The following is a 20,092-nucleotide window of genomic DNA, read 5'->3' on the forward strand; positions in this document are numbered from 1 at the left end:
AGAAAGCAGACCAGAGAACGAAAAGGCCATTGGAAGCCTGATGAGGAGCTACCCTAACCTACTGATAAGCGTATGAATTTCTGATAACCTACTGATAACCTACTGACAAGCGGATGAAGTCATGCAGTTCAGGATAGTTCAGCAGACAAATCTCCGTAATCGAAGCCTGGTTCACACGGCATCTGAAAATATCTAGCATGGCGTACCAGGTCTTTCACTTGGCGGGATGCCCCAGCGTCGAGCAGGATTTTGCCGATGGTTTCCACCTGACTCATTCCCATGGCGTAGTGCATTGGTGTCCGCTCCATCTGAGGGGACATCAGCTATCTTTATTCCAAGTCATAGGGGACAACTGACGCCGTCAGAGAGCAGCAGCTTGATTTTACAAGACAGCTGCCTCTCCCGGGTGTGCCACTATCGCTGCGTAGACAGCGAGGGGTCCTTGCGCCGGCTGGCCACGGCTGAGTGGAAGCGGCGAGCCTACCCGGGGGAACCCTCCGCAGCGGAAACACCGGTGCAGGCGCCGGCTTTATGACGGGATATTGACTTTGTGATGAATGATACGTGTCAGGGGAGTGGGGATTATTGCCAATGTGCAAAACAAGTGGAAGAGATTACGAAGGAAACAAAGGAATTAGTCTGCGATTTCCGCAGATGGCATTAACGTTGCGACCATGCGCACGACGAGGTGCTGCAACAGTGCGCCGTTCTTGCAATCTTTTATCAATAGCAATCATTAGCGACCTGTTTTAAAGAATGCAACCACTCAACATCAATGAAGCCCAGCCAAAGACTGTGGATATCTGGCAAAACCCCGTTGAGAGGCCCCGGCGGCGCCGGCCCACTCACATTGTCACCCAAGTCGACGGCGTGCGGGTACTTGCTGGCGATGAGGCGGACGATGTCGGCGTGCTCACCGAGCACAGCCGTGTGGAGGGGCGTGCGACCGCGGCAGTCGCGGGCCACCGCCAGCCGCGGGTCGTCCAGGTGCTGCCGCACGTGCGCCACACTGCCAGCCCGCACCGCGGCGAACACCCAGTTGCGCTTCTCCTGCGAGGGAAGCGCCGTGAAGAGGAGTTACACGAGCGGGCAGGCGCGGCCGGGCAGGCTCACTGGTGGCTCAGGAAGGCCACGACTTACACAACTTACGCCAGCTGGGAGTGAACGGCAAAATCACGGTTCAGTCTTATGTTCATAACGCTGTCCGTCTGGGTTTGACAAGGAATTTGTCATAGCTTATGGGCACAGCATTACCACATTTTCACGTTATGTATACAAGGCTCAGGAAGTCGTTCACCAGTCCGCCTTTCCCAGATCAACCGGCAACCCTGACGACGGTCGGGAACTGGCTATCTGAAACACTGCGCGTATGCTGACGCACAAGACGAGGGCGACAGTCCCAACAATTATACCATCCGCAATGTTAACACCTCGTCACAGCCATGCCGTAACACCCCGATGGCATCCTTTGTTTCGTAGAAGTTTAGTAGGCTCGAAAATGGTTGTTTCACAGGGAGAAGGTATTGGCTGACATGACTATTCATGATGGCTGCTCACTTTGCTTTCAGTGGGTAGGCGTGGTATCTTTTATAATCATTTTGCTCCTTCTGAGCATATTAGTACCAGAATCAACAAAATGACAAACACGTTAGCGGTCACTATCGCGCCAAACAAGCCTTTTTGCGAGAATTTTGCTAAACTTTACAAGATGCTTCCAAAAACGTAAACATTGCTGTATTAACATGTAGGTGTCACGACCGCGCACAGAAGTTGTACAGCTTTCATTTTATATTCATTCTTTTAATATGCCCAAGCTGGTTGCTCTAGGCGAGTTAAAATATTAAGGCCTTGAAGAAATATATTTCAGAGATCAGTGTCCCAGCCAAAAAGTGCTCGTGTGAGCGCTACCCCACCGTCCGATCGTGAAAACCCGGGTCGCCGGCAGGAGTCTGCGGGGAAAACTTTGCGAGCCACAATGCTCGACACGCTCAGTCCTGCCCTCTAACATTGTCTGAACGTGGGCGCGGCTGTTGCGACATGCCATGGGACATCTCAGTTAGAGGCAAACAGCCAGTGCATAATGCAACTTAAGCCTAGCTCGCCACGGATGCATGAATGAAAAGGCGGACGCTCAATCCAACTGAGCTATCAACACGACTGAAACCTTTCCCACACATTGAGGTTACGTATGGCAAATAAATCAAACGGATCGGTAGCTAGCGGTGACCGCAAATGCGGCTTTTTACGAGGGAAGTGGTGTTTTACTGTTGGCAGCTACGCTGCTACATTTAACAAACAAACATGTTTTGTGTCTATGAGCGTTAACATCCGAATGCATTAACAAATCCACTGACGGTGTTTGGTGGCCAACCCACCCGGCCAAATTACATAACCTACACCACTTTGATGTTTGGATAGAAAGCACAACGCGTCCATGTAAAGCGGTGCTGTGTGTTGTCTTTTACTTACTTACTGCGTTGCTTTTTTCACGTGATGATTTTTCCGTGTCTCACAAGTGGAGAACGGCAAGTTTTGTCGTTCGGTGATTTGACGTCGGTCCACATTTTTCAATGCAACTATGTCATAGCATCAACAGTCGAAACCAACAAAATAATCATATTCAATGATGTTCGACAATACTCAGTTATGTTCGACAACTCATAACGAACAATTCGCGTTGACCAATATCTGTATGGGATTCACGCTTAAACCAAACTGCTTCAATGACATACGAAAATGCGCCGTAACAATCACGATAAGGACTATGCTGACTATGCTGTTGCCGTTGCTGTAGCTGTATCGTAGAAAAGGCATGTGGTATTGAAGGGACTGCCACATAATCCTTATTATCAAACTGTTGTTGCCCGCCTGAGGTGCATGTACACTTCCGTTAAATGGATGCTGCCTACATCATATCATGTAACCCAGTGTAATTCCACGTAATTCCATTTCATTCTTTTTATCAGCATAAGAAAGGGATAAATGACCAGTCTACAACATACATTTGACTTCAATACGTAAGATTGCATATTATTTAATTCCATCATCGTGTGATTTTTCGATTTTTCCCTTAGCAGGACAATCTTTCGGAGACGCATGACGCGCTCTTCCACAGTATCTGCATGCTGTTGAAAAGTCGGCACGCTGACTATGCTGTTGCCGTTGCGCGGTGGAAGGCTGCTGTTGACGTCTGTACTGCTGGTGCTGCTGGCGCAGCTGCCTGTGCTGCGCCGGTTCACAAACCCTACTGATGTCAGGCGGACCAGAGCTGTCACGGCCGTTCACGATCTCGACATTACGCATCATCGAAGTGACGGCATTTACAGACACTTCCTCCTCTAGTGACTTCAGCTGAGTTCTATGGGACAGCTTCCTGTCAGACATTCCTGAGGTGAGACGATCTCGGATACGCTCATCAGCGTCAGAGAAGCTGCAGTGCTCAGCTAGAGAGAACAAAGCTCTGATGTACGATTCATTAGTCTCGCTTGAGCTTTGAGATCTAAGCTTGAAGTTGTGACGCTCTGCAATAAAGTTTCTTTTCCGAATGAAGTACCCGTCTAGCTTTGAGACAACAACTTCAAAATCCTCCTTCTGCTCAGCAGTAAGCTTTAATGTTGGTACGATATGCTCAGCCTGCGGACCCATACTGTAAATCAACGCAGGTACTTGAACGTCACCGTCCTCTTTGTGCAGTCCCGATACCAGTCTGCAGTGGACGAACCGATCACGCCAGGTCGGCCACCTCTCAGGCGATGTGAAGTCGAATTCCTCAGGAGGACGAAATCCAGGCATCTCGACTTGCTTCACAACTCACACTGCTTAAATTAATGTGCTGCTCACGCTTGCTTAAGCTTACTCTAGGTTCAATGCGGCTGCGCCATATTCAAGTCTTACGTGTTCTGTCTGCCCAGACCAGACACGAGCGCTGCGAAATGGCAGCTGTATTAACCCGCGAGGCGAGCGGGCGGCGCCGACCCCGGCGGGCGGCGCCCCAGGCAGTACACCGCCAGTCGGGGCAGCGGCGTACCAAGGTGCAGCAGCACTGGCGGCGCGAGCAGGGGTGGCCTCAGGCGCACGCCAGTGACATCATGATACAGCATACATTTGACTTCAATACGTAAGATTGCATATTATTTAATTGGATCATCGTGTGCCGCACGCGGTGAAGCTCTTCTCCCGTACAGTCTGAGAGTTTCATTTCATCCCGAATCGTTGAGTTATCAACCGTGGTAAAAGAACGGAGATAAAAGGTAAGCTCATTGACCACAGGATTGCAGGGGTGCTCAGGATTGCAGATGAAGCTCAAACAATTCCCTACTATGGCCCCGAAAAACGTAACGGGTGTCAAAAACAAATCTACTGTTCCAATCAATAGTGTCGTACATTCATTTTAGTCTAATTGCGCTTGGCTGCTTTTAAGGTCACATGTGACATCTCGTGGACAAAGCTTGTTGGCCTCCATCGATAGAAAGATACTCTTTTGATATATAGAGAGATAGCCTTCTCCGTACTAATTGGTGCCAATGCGTGAAATACTCGCAAAAAGAGCGTGTATTGCCGCGCAGACAAATCGTCGTGGCGGAAGGTTAAATTCTGAAAAGCGCTGAGGTTATTCTGACAAGATTCGTGATGTTGCGAAACACGTGGTTGTAGGTCGTGGTTGTGGTAGCAGGATCCTTTCAAACGAATACAAAGCGACACTCGTGCTTACCTGTAATGCCATCGACATTTCAATTACGTAGGCATTGGCAAGTTCCGTTGTGCTAGAAATTTTCCAGTGGTGGATACATTTTCCAAACAATCTATTGTTTGGATGATAAACTTAAAATTTTTAAACGCATGTCCCAAACAATCATACTCGCCATGTGCGCATCAGCAGGCCGCTTCGTTCAATCTGGTTAAGCATACCATGCAATTTTCTTGTGTGACAGGCACCATAACATGACACATGTTACTGCCATCTCGTACTGAATTCGCAAAAAGTTGTTCCCGAGATAACTATGCAAACGACACGCGGTCTAATTTGAAAAGGACGCTGATTTGCGGAGCCGACAGAACCCGTTTCTACCTTACTAATGATAATAACGAGAGCGAAGGGTATAACCTTAACATCCCTCCAACTACCGTGAGCTGAACTTAACTTGACATGGTAGAAGTGTGTGTCTAGCTAGGGAGGAGCACCAACAGTCACGTGGTGTCTGTTGGAGTAACGGCAAGGAAACCCAGCGTCTGCTTAATTGTTCTGCATCGACATAGGCATAATGGTGTCATTTCGAAAGATATGCAAAATGTGACACTTCAACTTGACCCAAAAGGTCAACTAGGCCAGGGTCCATCAATAAAACTGATATAAAATGAAGGCTGAGTAACTAACTGAAGGCATTACCATCTACACGATGGTGACGCCGTACCTCATGTGTGCGTGCATCTAGAAGCAAACTTGTCAGATCTTCCAACATTTTTCAAACGAATCGCAAATTTTGGGCTTGATGCACAGTCCCTAGAAGCTTTCTGACTTCGCCGATATTGCCACAGATGGTTTTAAGAGGATGAGATAACGCGAAAAATGAATGGCATCAATGAATTTTCACACTTGGTGGAAAGTGGATGTATCCATAGTGTTCATGAATCGCCTAGTAGCCAACACCCATTCCGACAAATGATTTTATCCATACAAAGCAGATTTCAAAGAGAATATTTCACTTTCGTGAAATACGATCATACGGTTCATCATATCATACATACGGTTTGTCGTTTTGGCCTGCCGTGTCCATGCTATGTTCGCATCTAGCTCGCGCCACGCAACATTCGTAAGACAATGTTCTCACAACGTTTTTCTCGAGCCCTTTACTTCCGACGTTGTTATCTCCTCCCCCCCCCCCTCCCCCCTCCCCCGGCACCAACCGGCCCAGCTTGCTTGAGCTGCTAAAAAGTCGTTGAGATTGTCGTTAATTAAATTAGATCGTTGGGGTGACTAGCCCATCTGACCCTCTCCCCTGGTGCGCTGTCTCCGTCTGTGAGACTAGTGTTGAGTGCGTATATGATGCCAGTAATTCTAACAACTTCATGTGGGTCTGACGTTCAAACTCTTGACGGCGCCTGCTACGCAGAGAAACAACAGTCCGGTCCGGACTGAGAACGTAGGAGGAACGGCGAGCGTCACAGAATACAGACACGTCGTTTCTGTGATGTGATGTACAGAACAACAGCGCATGTCTGAACAGCTAGTGTGGTGATGCCGGGGAGAATCAACATGGCATTGTAAACTTGTCCCTTCCCGCTCCACGGGACAGTCCCACGCCTCCGCCGCGCAGTCGTGGGATTTTGCCGTAAGATTCTTCAGGGTATGGCATTAGCAATGAGAGCGACCACACTTTGCTGATGACGGTAAAATGCTCTGGAACATGCCTCCAACGATACAGCAGGATGGATCTGTGTGCGATAGGTGTACTTGATGGTCGTTAACATTTTGCCCACATCAATACATCAATACATGCATACATATATACAATACATGCAATACAACACATCAATACAATACAATACATATTTGCCCGTTTAGTGTGAGCATTTTAACGATATTCACTCATGAAATACGGCACCTGGACGATACATGGACAAATGGACAACAAATGGACGACGACACATGGACAACAATTGCATTTTAAGATTCGTTGTTAGCTGTACGGTATTGCGTTGTTCATATCAGAATTTCGCCTTAACGGGTACATACGGAAGACTATTTCCGTGCATGCTTTATCTGTCTAGTGGCAGATCTCAATCTGACCGTTCCACGGTGCCAGTTTGCTTGTCATCAAATTCGGCTGATGTTGTCAGCCGTGCTACTTAATTCAGTAGAGGATTGTGCCAGCTGTGGGACAGAAGTCCTTGACCCAAGGGGTTTTAACTGGCTCTTGGGGGCCATTGTCGTAAGCCACCAGTGTTCCGAACCACCGTCTGGCTACAGTGAAAGGTGTCATAGTTAGAAGTGGACGGCGGTTTGCAGTCACGTGAGCCTTGTTTATACGGGGTACTATCAGACTTAAGGAGTTCAGTCCATACCGCCAGCTGCCGAACCGTGAGTATGTGAAGAGACCTTTCCTTTGATCTCTTGTTAACATGAGACTGTGCGTCTTTGGCGATACAAACAATTCACCCCACTTTCTACGCCTTCGTTCTGATTTTCTTTCGATCCGGTAACAAAATTTCGCTCCCTTGTTCAAGCTTTTGATATAGTTACCCCAGCTCAGTATGGAATAATCATAAGCCAGTGATGGATTCTGATGGTTTCGTTTGCGATGTTCGCCAAAGTCCAGCCATTGGAGGAAGCGGATGCCAGCAAAAGCGTCCAACCACCATGGTCATGCGTCGAGTCACAGTAGACTGGCACGTCCATTCCACTGAACATGTAAACACCATCTTTATATATGTCCTTTTGCCCATTCAGCTCACGACATGATCTCGCACGCGCTTTCCTTCCGTCCAGTTGATTTGCTTTGGGGATTTTTCACACACCTTTACAGGCTTACACAACGCGTTTTCCACCTTAGTTTGCAATGACGGTATCAGTGAGGTAACTGAACGCTCCCATTGTGTAAATAAATTATTCAGAGTTTTCTTGAATGTACGATTCGCACCATGACGGCCTCTTCGAAACTTATCCAGCCATGAAAGGTTATCGGCGAGTTCAGATTCATGGTTGCATGCGCCTTGTAATAAGCTTGACGAGCGTACAGGTAGACATGAATTTTGTATTGCGCTCCTTTGCCCAGAAAATGCTTCTTTGAATGCATTGCGCAGCTTTTGAGCCACATGCTTGCTGCGAACATCGACACCAATACCTCCTCCAACAAAAACGAGACCAAGACAAGACAGAAGACAAGAAATGCATTGCTGCGTGCGTACACAGCAGTTCTGAGTTCGCCAAGCCGAAAAGCCTCTCGTAAGTCACTTTGAAGATTGAAGAATAGGTGCTATGACCACTGCCTCAAGCAATGCCCGTGAATATCGCTGGCCTCAACTTCTGCAACCTTCTACTTCTCAACAATAATCGATACACTGTATCGGGCAGGACCAAGTGAGGCAACGACCATGGCGCACCCAAAACCACAAAGACAGATACCATGTAAGGTTATGTATTTATCAAACAGTTTACAATGGTTGAAGTCCTAGCAGAAAAAGTGTGAGGCTTCGAATTTGCCTGACAAAAGCTATCTCTTTAAAAATAAGTATCTACCAAGGCCTTATAACAACTAGCTATCTACTACAACTAGATATCTACTAGCAGCTTGCACCGGTATTTTTACCAGGAGGAGCATCTGAGCGAATTTCCATGGCACCATCATTCGGAGCAATTCCAAGTTTGTATGGGAATATAACGACTGCAACCACGACTGGTTGAAATCCTTCTCACGCATACATCAAATTATCCTATCGCCAGAGCAAAAAGTGTGCACCCAAAACGCATCTCGGATATGTCTGCAATGATGTTATGTTCGAGATCAAAGCGCATTGATCCTGCTAGCTTTGTATATGTTTTCAGCTTTGAACGAATTGCAAGAGCCTTGGCATCGCACGATAGTCTTGAAGGGTCACGTGTTGCAAAACTGGAGTCAGTTTTCTCAGCTTAGGAAGCAACTTTTATGGCTAACAGGCAGGAATCTCACTTTTTCAAATCGGTTGGGGGTCAGCTAGCAAAGCTGCCTCTCAGGCACGGAAGGTAGTTTTTAGCTTTAAAACTGACTCCATGTGATCCATTAAGGCCTTCGTGCTATACTACGACTTCTGCAATCCGTCCGGAGTTGAAAACTTAGAAAAGCACCAGGATCAACACATTTCGATCCCGGACATACGCTGCATTGCAGGCATATCCAAGATGTGTTTCGGGTACACACGTTGTGTTCCCGGAGTAAGATTATTTGGTGCATGCGTATGATTTCAATCGGTCGACGTCCTAGCACATTATAATTGTGTTCGAGCTCCGGATCCCTCCAAATGATGGTGGCTTGGAAATTATTTCACATGCTTCTGTCTCGTAAAACAGCCGTTTAAATTGCTAGCAGACGCATGTTTAAAAAGATAGTCTGCGACAGGGAAATCCGAAGCCCAATACTCTTACTTTTAGACTTTTAAACGCTGTAAGCTTTTTGTTAAAGGCACGAAGTTACATGGCGTAGATATTCGTGGTTCTAGCGCGCGTCATAGTCCTTACCTTGCATGTTTAAGTCAGTGGTCATGGCGCCTATTTTTTAAACTTCAAAGTGACCAGCGAGTAGATTTTCGGCTTTGAAAATTCAGATCTTCCGTGTACGAGCACAGCCATGCATTTCTTGTCTTTTATTCTTAGCCTCGTTCTTGTCAGTGGAGGTATTCGTGCCCATGTTAACAGCAGGCATGTAGTTCAAAAGCTGCGCAATACATTCAAAGAGGGATTTGCTGGGCAAAAGAGTGCAATACGAAACTCATGTTCAGCTGTACGCTCGTCATGGGTATTACGAGGCGCATACAAGCATGAATCTGAACTCTCCGATTACCTGTCGTGGCTGGAAGAGTTTCGAAGATGCCGTCATGGTGCAAGTCGTAAAGACGAGAATGCTCTGGATGATTTGCTTACACAGTTGGAGCGCTCATTTACCGCGCAGATATCGTCAATGAAGACTAAGATGGAAAAAGCGTGTGACCCTGATAAGGTGTGTGAAAAAAACTCCAAAGCAAATCAATTTGGCGGGAAGAGAGCGTGTGCGCGATCATGTCGTGAGCTGAATGCGCAAGGGGGAAAACATCAAGATGGTGTTTACATGTTCAGCGGAATGACCATGCCAGTTTATTGTGACTTCACGCATGACGGTGGTGGTTGGACGCTTTTGCTGACATCAGCCTCGTCCTATGGCTGGACTTTGGCGAACATCGGCAAAAGAAACCATATGACCCCATCACTGACTCATGATTATTCCATACTGAGCTGGGGTGACCATATCAAAAGCTTGAACGATGAAACGAAATTTCATTACCGGATCGAAGGAAAATCAGAACAAAGGCGTAGACAGTGGGGTGGATTGTTTGTGTCGCCAAAGACGCACAGGCTCATGTCAACAAGGGATCAAAGGAAAGGTGTCTACTTAGCCCATCGGTACGGCAGCTGGCCGCAAGGATCGGACGCCTTCAATCTAATAGTGCCCCGTATAAACAAGGCTCACGTGACTGCAGAACGCCGTCCACTTCTAACTATGACACCTTCCACTGAAGTCAGACGGTGGTTCGGAACACTGGTGGCTTACGACAATGGCCCCCAAGAGCCAGTTAAAACCCCTTGGGTCAAGGGCCTCTGTCCCACAGCTGGCACCGTCCTCTACTGGATTAAGTAGTATGACTGGAAACATCAGCCGAGTTCAGGACAATTCAAATTAATGACAAGCAAACCGGCACCGCGAAACTGTCGCATGGAGACCATCAGACACGCGAAGCATGTACGAATAAAGCGTTCCGTATGCACCCGTTAAACGTTAAATTTAACATGAAGAACGACATCCTGACCAGCCAACGAAATGTGGAATGCATTTGTATCTTGTCCAGATGCTGTATTCCATAAGTGATTATCGCAAAACACCACCACATAAGTGATTATCCACATAATTATCACACCACCACAACAGTGATTATCCACAAACACCACGTAAGTGATTATCGCAAAACACCCACGACTGTGTGGTGGAGGCGTGGGATCGTCCGTAGAACGGGGATTGACAATTCACCGTACCATGTCAATCCTACCCTGGCATTATCATACTAGCTGTGCAGAGATGCGCTGTTGCTCTGTAAATCACATCACAGAAACGAAGTGTCTGTTTTCTGTAACGCTCGTCGTTCCTCTTACATTCTCAGTCCAGACCCGACTGCTGTTCCATTTCGTAGGGTGCGCCATCAATATGTTGAACGTCAGGCCCACACGAAGTTGTCAGAATTGCTGGCATCATATACGTACTCAACACTAGTCTCACATGCTGACACGGCGCACCGGGGAGAGGGTGGCTAGTGGGATAGCTACCCCAACCCCCATTTCGGCAGGCAGAAAACTTTGGGAGGCCATTTTAAACAAAGGCTCACATGAATCATCCAAATTCTAATCGAGGCTGTCATAGCTGAGCTAGTGGAGGCTAAATTGGGCTAGAAAACTCGTCAACATCCAGAGGTCCGCTCTATGGACAATGAGGTCAGGTAGCCCATGCCCCAGATCAGGAGACCCAATTTTGTGTCAAGGAGGCCCTCTACAGGCTTCGCAGGTATCTGTTAGGAACAAGGGGGCCACCTGATGGACAAAGAGGCCCCCATTTTGAGCTTAGATGCTCCGTTATGAACTAACAGGGTCCCATTTTGAACGAAGAGGACCCGTTATGAACTAGGAAGACCCGTTATTGACCGGGAGACCCCCGTTATGAGACAGGAGGCTCTTGTTCCAGATATGGAGAGAGCGAGAGAGAGAGAAAGAGAGAGAGAGAGAGAGAGAGAGAGAGAGAGAGAGAGAGAGAGAGAGAGAGAGAGAGAGAGAGAGAGAGAGAGAGAGAGAGAGAGAGAGAGAGAGAGAGAGAGAGGAGAGAGAGAGAGAGAGAGAGAGAGAGAGAGAGAGAGAGAGAGAGAGAGAGAGAGAGAGAGAGAGAGAGAGAGAGAGAGAGAGAGAGAGAGAGAGAGAGAGAGAGAGAGAGAGAGAGAGAGAGAGAGAGAGAGAGAGAGAGAGAGAGAGAAGAGAGAGAGAGGAGAGAGAGAGAGAGAGAGAGAGAGAGAGAGAGAGAGAGGAGAGAGAGAGAGAGAGAGAGAGAGAGAGAGAGAGAGAGAGAGAGAGAGAGAGAGAGAGAGAGGAGAGAGAGAGAGAGAGAGAGAGAGAGAGAGAGAGAGAGAGAGAGAGAGAGAGAGAGAGAGAGAGAGAGAGAGAGAGAGAGAGAGAGAGAGAGAGAGAGAGAAGAGAGAGAGAGAGAGAGAGAGAGAGAGAGAGAGAGAGAAGAGAGAGAGAGAGAGAGAGAGAGAGAGAGAGGAGGGGAGAGAGAGAGAGAGAGAGAGAAAGAGAGAAAGAAAGAGCACCGTGTCTCCCCTGACAACGGCGTTACTTGTTAAGTGCCAGTATGGCATTAATACTCCCGTTGCTTTCTTTAATTAAGCAAGCGGGTTGAGTATGTCGTTGTTGGTGTGTTGAAAATTGATTCTCGTTAATGTTCTGTCTACTTGATGCACATTAAAGATGAGGGAGTCCCTAAAACTTGCAGTGCCAGCGTTAATGCCGGGGTTCATTGTCTTAACTTGGGCCCAAAATTTTCCTGGCAGTCTCATAGCCGCCAGGCTGCATACCTTTGTGTAACAGCTGGTGCCGCTTTTGCACCAGCTGCCGGTACCCAGGTGACGAACTTTTGCGAACATTTCGCGAGTGCCACACGTGCACGCGTGAAACTAGCATGACATAAGGCCAAACTCTCAGTCGACGCTGGAGTCCCAAAGCTCTTCCCCGGCTCATTGCATTCCAGCTCAGGCTTTTGCTTTCTCAGACTATCCTTGTGGAGAATACCAAACTGTCATAGCCATTCCGTAAATCACCGAACATTCGATGCCTTTCTCTCCCCCCCCCCCTTCCCCAGCCTTGCGATGTCCCCCACATGGTTATGGTCACAGCCGGTCCCAGACTCAGGCCTCTTAGACTTCCGAGCCCTGCCTAAGTTCCCACAGCGCTCCCCTTCCCCAGCCCCACGGATAGTGGTAGTCACAGCCTCCGTTGTTATCAGCTGTTCCCAGACTCCCAAGGACCTCTCCGAACTCCCCAAACCCTTACAGGCTCACGCAGCTTCAGTCCCCGGGGCAGCCTCCCGACACCCCGCGCCCCACTCCCAGCTCTCTCCTCGTCGCGGCCCTGGCCGTACGCCGCCGCCCACCTCGAAGCCGAAGACGCCGCGCAGGAAGCGAGCGGTAGTGGCGTCGGCCTCCTGCTCGGCCACATGTAGGATGTTGGCACGGTCAGCGTTCTCGGCACCCAGCAGTCGGTCGTAGCCGCCCAGCAGAAGCTGCTCCAGGCGTGCCGTGTTGCCTGGCGGCCAGCAGGCTCAGGTGTCAGGCGCGTGATGGCAGGCGCAGGCGTCAGGCTTACTATGGACAGGCACAGTCGACGCCAGAAAAACGCTCTATGCACGTGAGGAGTCACGCTCCCTTGCCATCGAAATGGTGTCCTAAACGTAATATCACATGATCTCAACGACTGTATGGCTCAATTCGGCGTACTATGCGGATATTCATATCAAATGACAATAGTCATTTGTTATAAATGACCAAATGACAACTAAATAATCAACCACGAGTTACTGTAAGATTTCCTCGGGGATTTACAAAGTTGTGAGGCACCCGTGGATCGAACGCTAGCGTTGATCGAAACAGGGCGAAAAATATAATGTGTATGTAATGCACACTTACGCCCGCACCCACACCCACACCCACACACCCACCCACACCCACGCCTAGATACACGCACACACACACACACACACACACACACACACACACACACACACACACACACACACACACACACACACACACACACACACACACACACACACACACACACACACACACACACACACACATTCCTTTTTGCCCGAGAAAGCTCATTTTCAAAAAAAATTATGATCGAAAAATTACATAAACCAGTTTTATGCATAAGCGCGCAGAGTTCAGGTGAGAGAACACCGACGCCCGATATTACAGCTTCCTGGGGCCCTGCGGTGTTGGCTCTCTGCTAACACCTAGCGGCGGACATTTCCAACAAGTTGAAGTTTCTGTGCTCACCCGAGGTCTCCAGCCGCTGTCGTACTGGCGATACGAGGACCGGGTCCCACTGGTCAACCTACACGGGTCACATGTCCCTGGTCTGATGGTTTCAAGGTATGACGAGGAATAAAATAGGCCAACATGTTTTTTTTTCTGCGCGGCATCGCTAGTTTAGATTATTGGTTCAGTTCATCAGCAAAATTGAATGAGTCATACACGATCCTTTACTCTGAAAGGCGAACTTTCCACCACGCGTTTCGCCTCATCACAAATGTGGAAAGAGTAACTTCATCACTGTACCGAGGTTGGACTTCCGGCATTACGATTGGTGTCTATGCGGCAATATACGTTTTGTACGACCATTTTACGCATTGCAGCCAGCGATTTCGAGGAAAGGCAATATTTGTAAACTGTCCGCCAACTAAATAGTTTCGTCAACAGATATCGCCTGCGACCTAGAAAGTAGTCACGCATAGTTAAACTCAGATAAATTCATGACACAATTATTTAGAACAGTAGTATTGCTTTGGGCTCCCCTTACGCTTGTTGGGCGATATTAGAGGGAAGTACTCTCAATATTACATAAAGTTCTCGTTTTTCTGCTGTTAGAGCAATCAACTGTGTCAGCAGTCAACGCGAATCCGCAGCTTACGACGGCTGCGGGCTTAGCATGAGCAGCTCGTTGCTGGTGGAATAAAGGGAGTACCCCACCTTTCTGTACTTTTCGCTTATTGTTACATAAGACGTGAACGATTTGGTAAAATACTGGCTTTTTCGAAATCCTTTCGAATAGCTCAGAATTTTGATTTGAAGTAGCTGGCCCTGCAGTATAAATCTCTCACTATGAAAGAAAGGAATTTCAGTTTCCTTGCTTTTCCCAACTTGTGTGTTTTATAATGTTTGCCACGCCCTATGGTGTCAAAATGTATGTGTAATAAATGCTACGAAAGCTTGCAACACTGTGTTTATGTTATCCTGCAAATTCAACGAAACGTTATACTTTGCCTTTTATTTCTCCCCTGTTGCGCTTACCGCAGTGGCTCGTTTGAGGCACACTTGGGCTTTCGGAAGGAGAGCACCTAATGATCCATGTAACGCACTGGTTCAGGCTTCAACCAACACGCCTCTCGGTAACAGGCCCTCGCCCGCTGGGCAAATCACAAACGTTCTTTTATTCCCAGCAGTAGATGTGCGCACGGTGGTTGTCATGACGACGGTGGTCACGATTGCAGCGAAGGAGCGTAGTGCTGTTACAAAGCGTTGGCAGCGTAATTTGGGCTGGAAAACGATAGGAATTGATATCCTTATTATCTCTTGACAGAACTGCAGTGGAACCACCAAGTGCTATTATTAGGCGTAACTAGTCCTAAAGTATCACCCGAATATGTCTTTGAAATATGTCCCAAAGCTGGGACATTCTCTTTAACCCACTATTGCATCGCAATTTCGGGAAGTGAGGGACCCGCTATTCTGTTGACTTTATGCCCTAGCGACCTGTTAATTTTATTGTCAATCTTTGCCTGCGGCTCACAGATTGTCGTACTTCCCGGACACAGCCGTTTCGCGCGCGACACAGCGACCTGACCCCAAGCCACCAAACCGGGGTGATGTCATATATCTATCTATCCATCCATCTATATCTATATATCTACATATCTATATCAATATATATATATATATATATATATGACATATATACGTGGTGCCATATATATCAGAGTACCTGTGTATGGGTGTAAAAGTCCCTAGATGTTTTAAATGTTAATCTTCAAGAACGGTTTTCGCCCCCAATAAATCTAGATCCGCCCCTGCTCCTAGCTGTGTTGAATTTCCCCCTCGTTGGTGGCCTGATGTTGCCAGGGTGACTACCTCCCAGCGCCGGCTGCGCTGGACGCTGTCTCACCGGCGGCAGCCAGGCCGGTCAGCCAGGCGTCGATCGCGGCCACGTTCTCGTGCTGGCCGGCGGCCGCCGCCACGTCCCGCGCCGTCCGGTATGCCTCGTCCCGGTCGGCCAGGCTCAGCGCCGATTGGTCCAGCAGGCGGCCGAGGGCGTGGCTGGGGTGGGACCGCTCGGCGGCGAAGTGCAGGATCGACCGGCCGCGGTCGTCCTGCACGACGGCCGCGGCAGGGGAGGGGAGGGGAGGGGTCGTCAGGCGGCCCGTGCCGATGGAGATTCCTCTAATACGAAATACGAATGTCGCACCATCAGACTAGTGAGGCCAACTCTGTTGCAGAGCCGCACGGCTCTTAAATCGGCACAGTTGTGGAAATATGGAGCATGCCCACCCACGGCTCATCCACTTGCCGTGAATTTGCTAAGGTGAATAATGGAAATCATTGAGCTAAAAATGCGTTTTGATCCACATATTTCATTACGCTCCTTCCCTCGCATTATCACAATGCTACGCCGAAACGAATACGGTATGTGTTGCATTTGACACCGAACCGTATGATCTTTTTCAAAGTGCCTGGCGCCGCGGGCCGCCGCCGGTGACCCAATGGTCCCCGCCCGGGGGTGGGCGGCGTACTGACCCGGCGGAGCAGCGTCTGCAGGTCGGAACCGGCCAGCGGCGGCTCGGCGGCGCTCAGCGCGGCCGAGCGCCCGCCATCCGCCGCCCGCCGGTACAGCAGCGCCGCCATGAATTTGATCGGGTCACGCGGCTTCTGCTTCGAGACGGCCTTCAGCGCTTCGGTCAGCGGGCCGCCCACCTCTGCCGGCACGGGTTCGTCACGTCACACAGGCCGGCGCCGATCGCAGGAGCCCCGGTTCTGTGATTTTGTGCAGTGCAACGTGTTCGCGGTGTGCGACATACCTGCACGTGGTTAAGTCGTTGTTGAAAGGCAATGCCCCACCTTTTTTTACTTTTCTCTCATAACTAGATAAGATGTGCCTGATTGTTTTTCGTAACGCCTGTTATCTAGAAATCCTTGGCAATAGCTCCCAATTCAAAATATGCTACGCCACCCCGCTTTATCATGCCAATTTTCATGCCAATTTTGGACCAGATCCACGTGAAAACCTCGCGTACAGTCCCGAGAGCTTCAATAAATATCTTGCTTGAATGTCTTGCATGCGCCAAGGTCGCCCATTCCAGAAATGCGATCTGGAGCTGCAAAGTAATTAAGAAGTGTAGGGCCGAAACGTTGATGACGCAATTTGAACGACGCATCACCATATTTGTTTGTTTTTTATATGCTGTAGCGCAACATATAGTAGACAAAATCATTAAGCACAACTGCTCCTTAGGGTTTACCAAAATGCTTTTTCCAAATAAGTATGCTGAAAAATAGCATACTCCTCCTTAAATGCAATGACATTGGACAGCAAAATACGCGATGCAAATGCTCATTTCGGATACATGACATGTACCACGACTTCACCAAGTGACGTGAGGGAAAACGTTTAAGCGTAAGTCACCGGCCTAGCACCATGACGTGAGGTCAAGAGCCACGGAAATAAAAGCTAGGAACAACATCACAGAACATTACTTGCCATCGCTATAAGCAGCGCCGTGGTCGAAAATTTTCGACAGACTCGTTATCATGACGATCAGGTCAAAAGTCTGCACATAATAATTATTGAGGGCCACACGCATAAGTATATTTATATATATATATATATATATATATATATATATATATATATATATATATATATATGTGCGTGTGTGTGTAGATACATATATACATATATCGTTACATATACACATACATATGCACGCATATATATATATATATATATATATATATATATATATATGTATTCTACTATAATGCGGCGAGGCGCCTGCTGTGCCCGGTGTGAAGGCAGAACCGACCTTGCGAGTGCCGCGGTCTTAACCATTTTTATGCCATCAACATTGACCCCAAGTGACATCGGCATTGATCGCCACAAGCTGGCGATACCAGCGCGGTGGTTTTAAAAGCAGCCAATGGGAGCGCATCACGGGTGGGTGCGATACCCAGTCAAGCGGTTTCATTAGGAGCTGCTCCCGACGCATCCCTGCTGCGCCTTGCTAGACGCGGCCGTGCGGGAGAGGCGGCCATCTCAGCCTGCTGCACACGCGGCCATGCATGAGAGGCGGCCGACTCGGCCTGCTGCACACGCGGCCATGCATGGGAGGCGGCCGACTCAGCCTGCTGCACACGCGGCCATGCATGGGAGGCGGCCAACTCGGCCTGCTGCACACGCGGCCATGCATGGGAGGCGGCCGACTCGGCCTGCTGCACACGCGGCCATGCATGGGAGGCGGCCAACTCGGCCTGCTGCACACGCGGCCATGCATGGGAGGCGGCCGACTCGGCCTGCCGCACACGCGGCCATGCATGGGAGGCGGCCAACTCGGCCTGCTGCACACGCGGCGTGGAGGATCTCGTTTGCATAATTTATATCATAGGTGCAAACATCATATATCATCTATTCTTACATCATACATCTCACACACATCATATACCACGCATATACCCTACGCCATACATGCATATATGCGTGCGGACATCATACATCATTCATGTGCATATACATACATCATCATCGTCATACATCATCTACATCATCATCATACCCTCTATACATTTTTCATCATGTACATGTTGCATCGTACATCAAGCATACACTATGCATCTGCATACATATTCACCCACACCTTACACCATCTTGCATCTTTTCATACATTTTACATCATCATGCATCTTTACTTCTAAATCATCACGCATCTATCTGGATCTAACATCAGTCATTTACATACATCATATCCTAACATCTACATCATGCATTAGCGCATCATCTTTCACACATTATTCGTCTGTCATCCGTGCATTATCACATGCATCACAATATGACCTTGAGGTGGCACGGGGCTCAGGGTCCCCTGGCGCATTACTGACCTTTCATCAGATATTTTCCCTCCTCGGTTGTCATGCTTCCAGGTGAACGCTTCTTACCCTTCCCTTTAACCCCCTGTTTTCCTCCGTCTTCTTTCCCTTGAGGGCCTTCGCTCCTCTTCTTTCGCACAGGTTTCGGCTTCATTACGGTACCTGTCGGAAATGAAAGCAGAATTCAATACACGAAATGAGCGACATTGGGGGTCACATTACACATTTTGTAGGGAGATCTTCAGTAGCTCCAGCTCTTCACATCACACAAACTCTTTGTCAATGCGTCAATGAAGCCGTCAATTTTCTGAGCCCAAACATCGCTTACACATGACGTCTTGCTCACACGCACACACACACAAACACACACAACACACACACACCACACACACACACACACACACACACCACACACACACACACACACACACACACACACACACACAACACACACCAAACACACAAACACACACACACAACACACCACACCACACACACACACAACACACACACACACACACACACACACACAACACCACACACAAAACACAATCATGCACTCGATTGTAGGTGCATGCACACCTGTTACATGTTTAACATGCACATCAATGTTTTAAGCTCGAAAACTACAGCTATTTATTTGTTTCCGCTCTCGCAGGTGCGCAACTAGGTTTTATTTTTACTAGGGTGACGTCATTCATACAGCGGTAACCGGGCTCCGCCATTTTTAACGAAGGAACAAAGCCTTGGTGAAAGCGTTTTTAATGATTTGGTGCTAATGACATGCACCGTCACGAATTTGGCTTTCTGGTGCTCTCTTGCCTACATAGATGTAGTTCGAAATGTCATGGTACCATTCATACAATGGACATAAGTTTGGCACATTGTTATAAGCCTGTCCGTCATTTCTCGCGGCACGTACTCGCAGGCACCCATTACGAATATATCATACTCATTGTGGGTAGCACAGATATCGTAGAACGTTGATGAAGGGCTTCCTGTACCGCCCACTGGTGACTCAGGTGGTACATTGTGATATTTTCAAATTATTTTTTTCGAGATGTGTCACGATCATAATCTGCTATTTAATCTGTTTAACCCTGCCAGATTTCCTGCCAGCCAGCTGCCATGCCACGTGATCGGCCAATGTTGCGTGGCGACCCCTCCAGGGCCTAAACCCCGCACAAAATAGGCATTCCAATGCGGTGATCATCAAACGCCGCTGTACGGGATCCCGCAGGTATCTGGCCCCTTTCGCCTAGGTTTGGACACCGTGCACACTGGGAAAACGCCACGTCTGTGCCACCTCGCTCGTTACCATACGCATCGACACCTTGCCAGGCGTCTCATTGGTAGCGAAATGCAAACATGCTGGTTTAGACTTATAAATATTTTTGCGAACGGCCTGGCGTTTTGT

General features: G+C 48.4%; 1 protein-coding gene across 1 annotated transcript in view; it reads right to left on the reverse strand.

Annotated features, from left to right (window-relative positions):
• LOC119098278 (uncharacterized) overlaps positions 1-20,092 on the reverse strand; it is a 38,262-nt gene that overhangs the window by 1,950 nt on the left and 16,220 nt on the right. The window contains exons 14-19 of the mRNA XM_037221199.1: positions 18,688-18,837; positions 16,435-16,511; positions 15,704-15,908; positions 12,912-13,063; positions 850-1,050; positions 207-308 (exon numbers count right to left, since the gene is read on the reverse strand). Coding sequence (XP_037077094.1) covers positions 207-308; positions 850-1,050; positions 12,912-13,063; positions 15,704-15,908; positions 16,435-16,511; positions 18,688-18,837 — 887 coding nt within the window. The remainder of the gene's footprint in view (positions 1-206; positions 309-849; positions 1,051-12,911; positions 13,064-15,703; positions 15,909-16,434; positions 16,512-18,687; positions 18,838-20,092) is intronic.

The sequence above is a fragment of the Pollicipes pollicipes genome, unplaced genomic scaffold (assembly GCF_011947565.3).
Source record: "Pollicipes pollicipes isolate AB1234 unplaced genomic scaffold, Ppol_2.1 Scaffold_4740;HRSCAF=5597_pilon_pilon_pilon, whole genome shotgun sequence".
Lineage (NCBI taxonomy): Eukaryota > Metazoa > Arthropoda > Thecostraca > Pollicipedomorpha > Pollicipedidae > Pollicipes > Pollicipes pollicipes.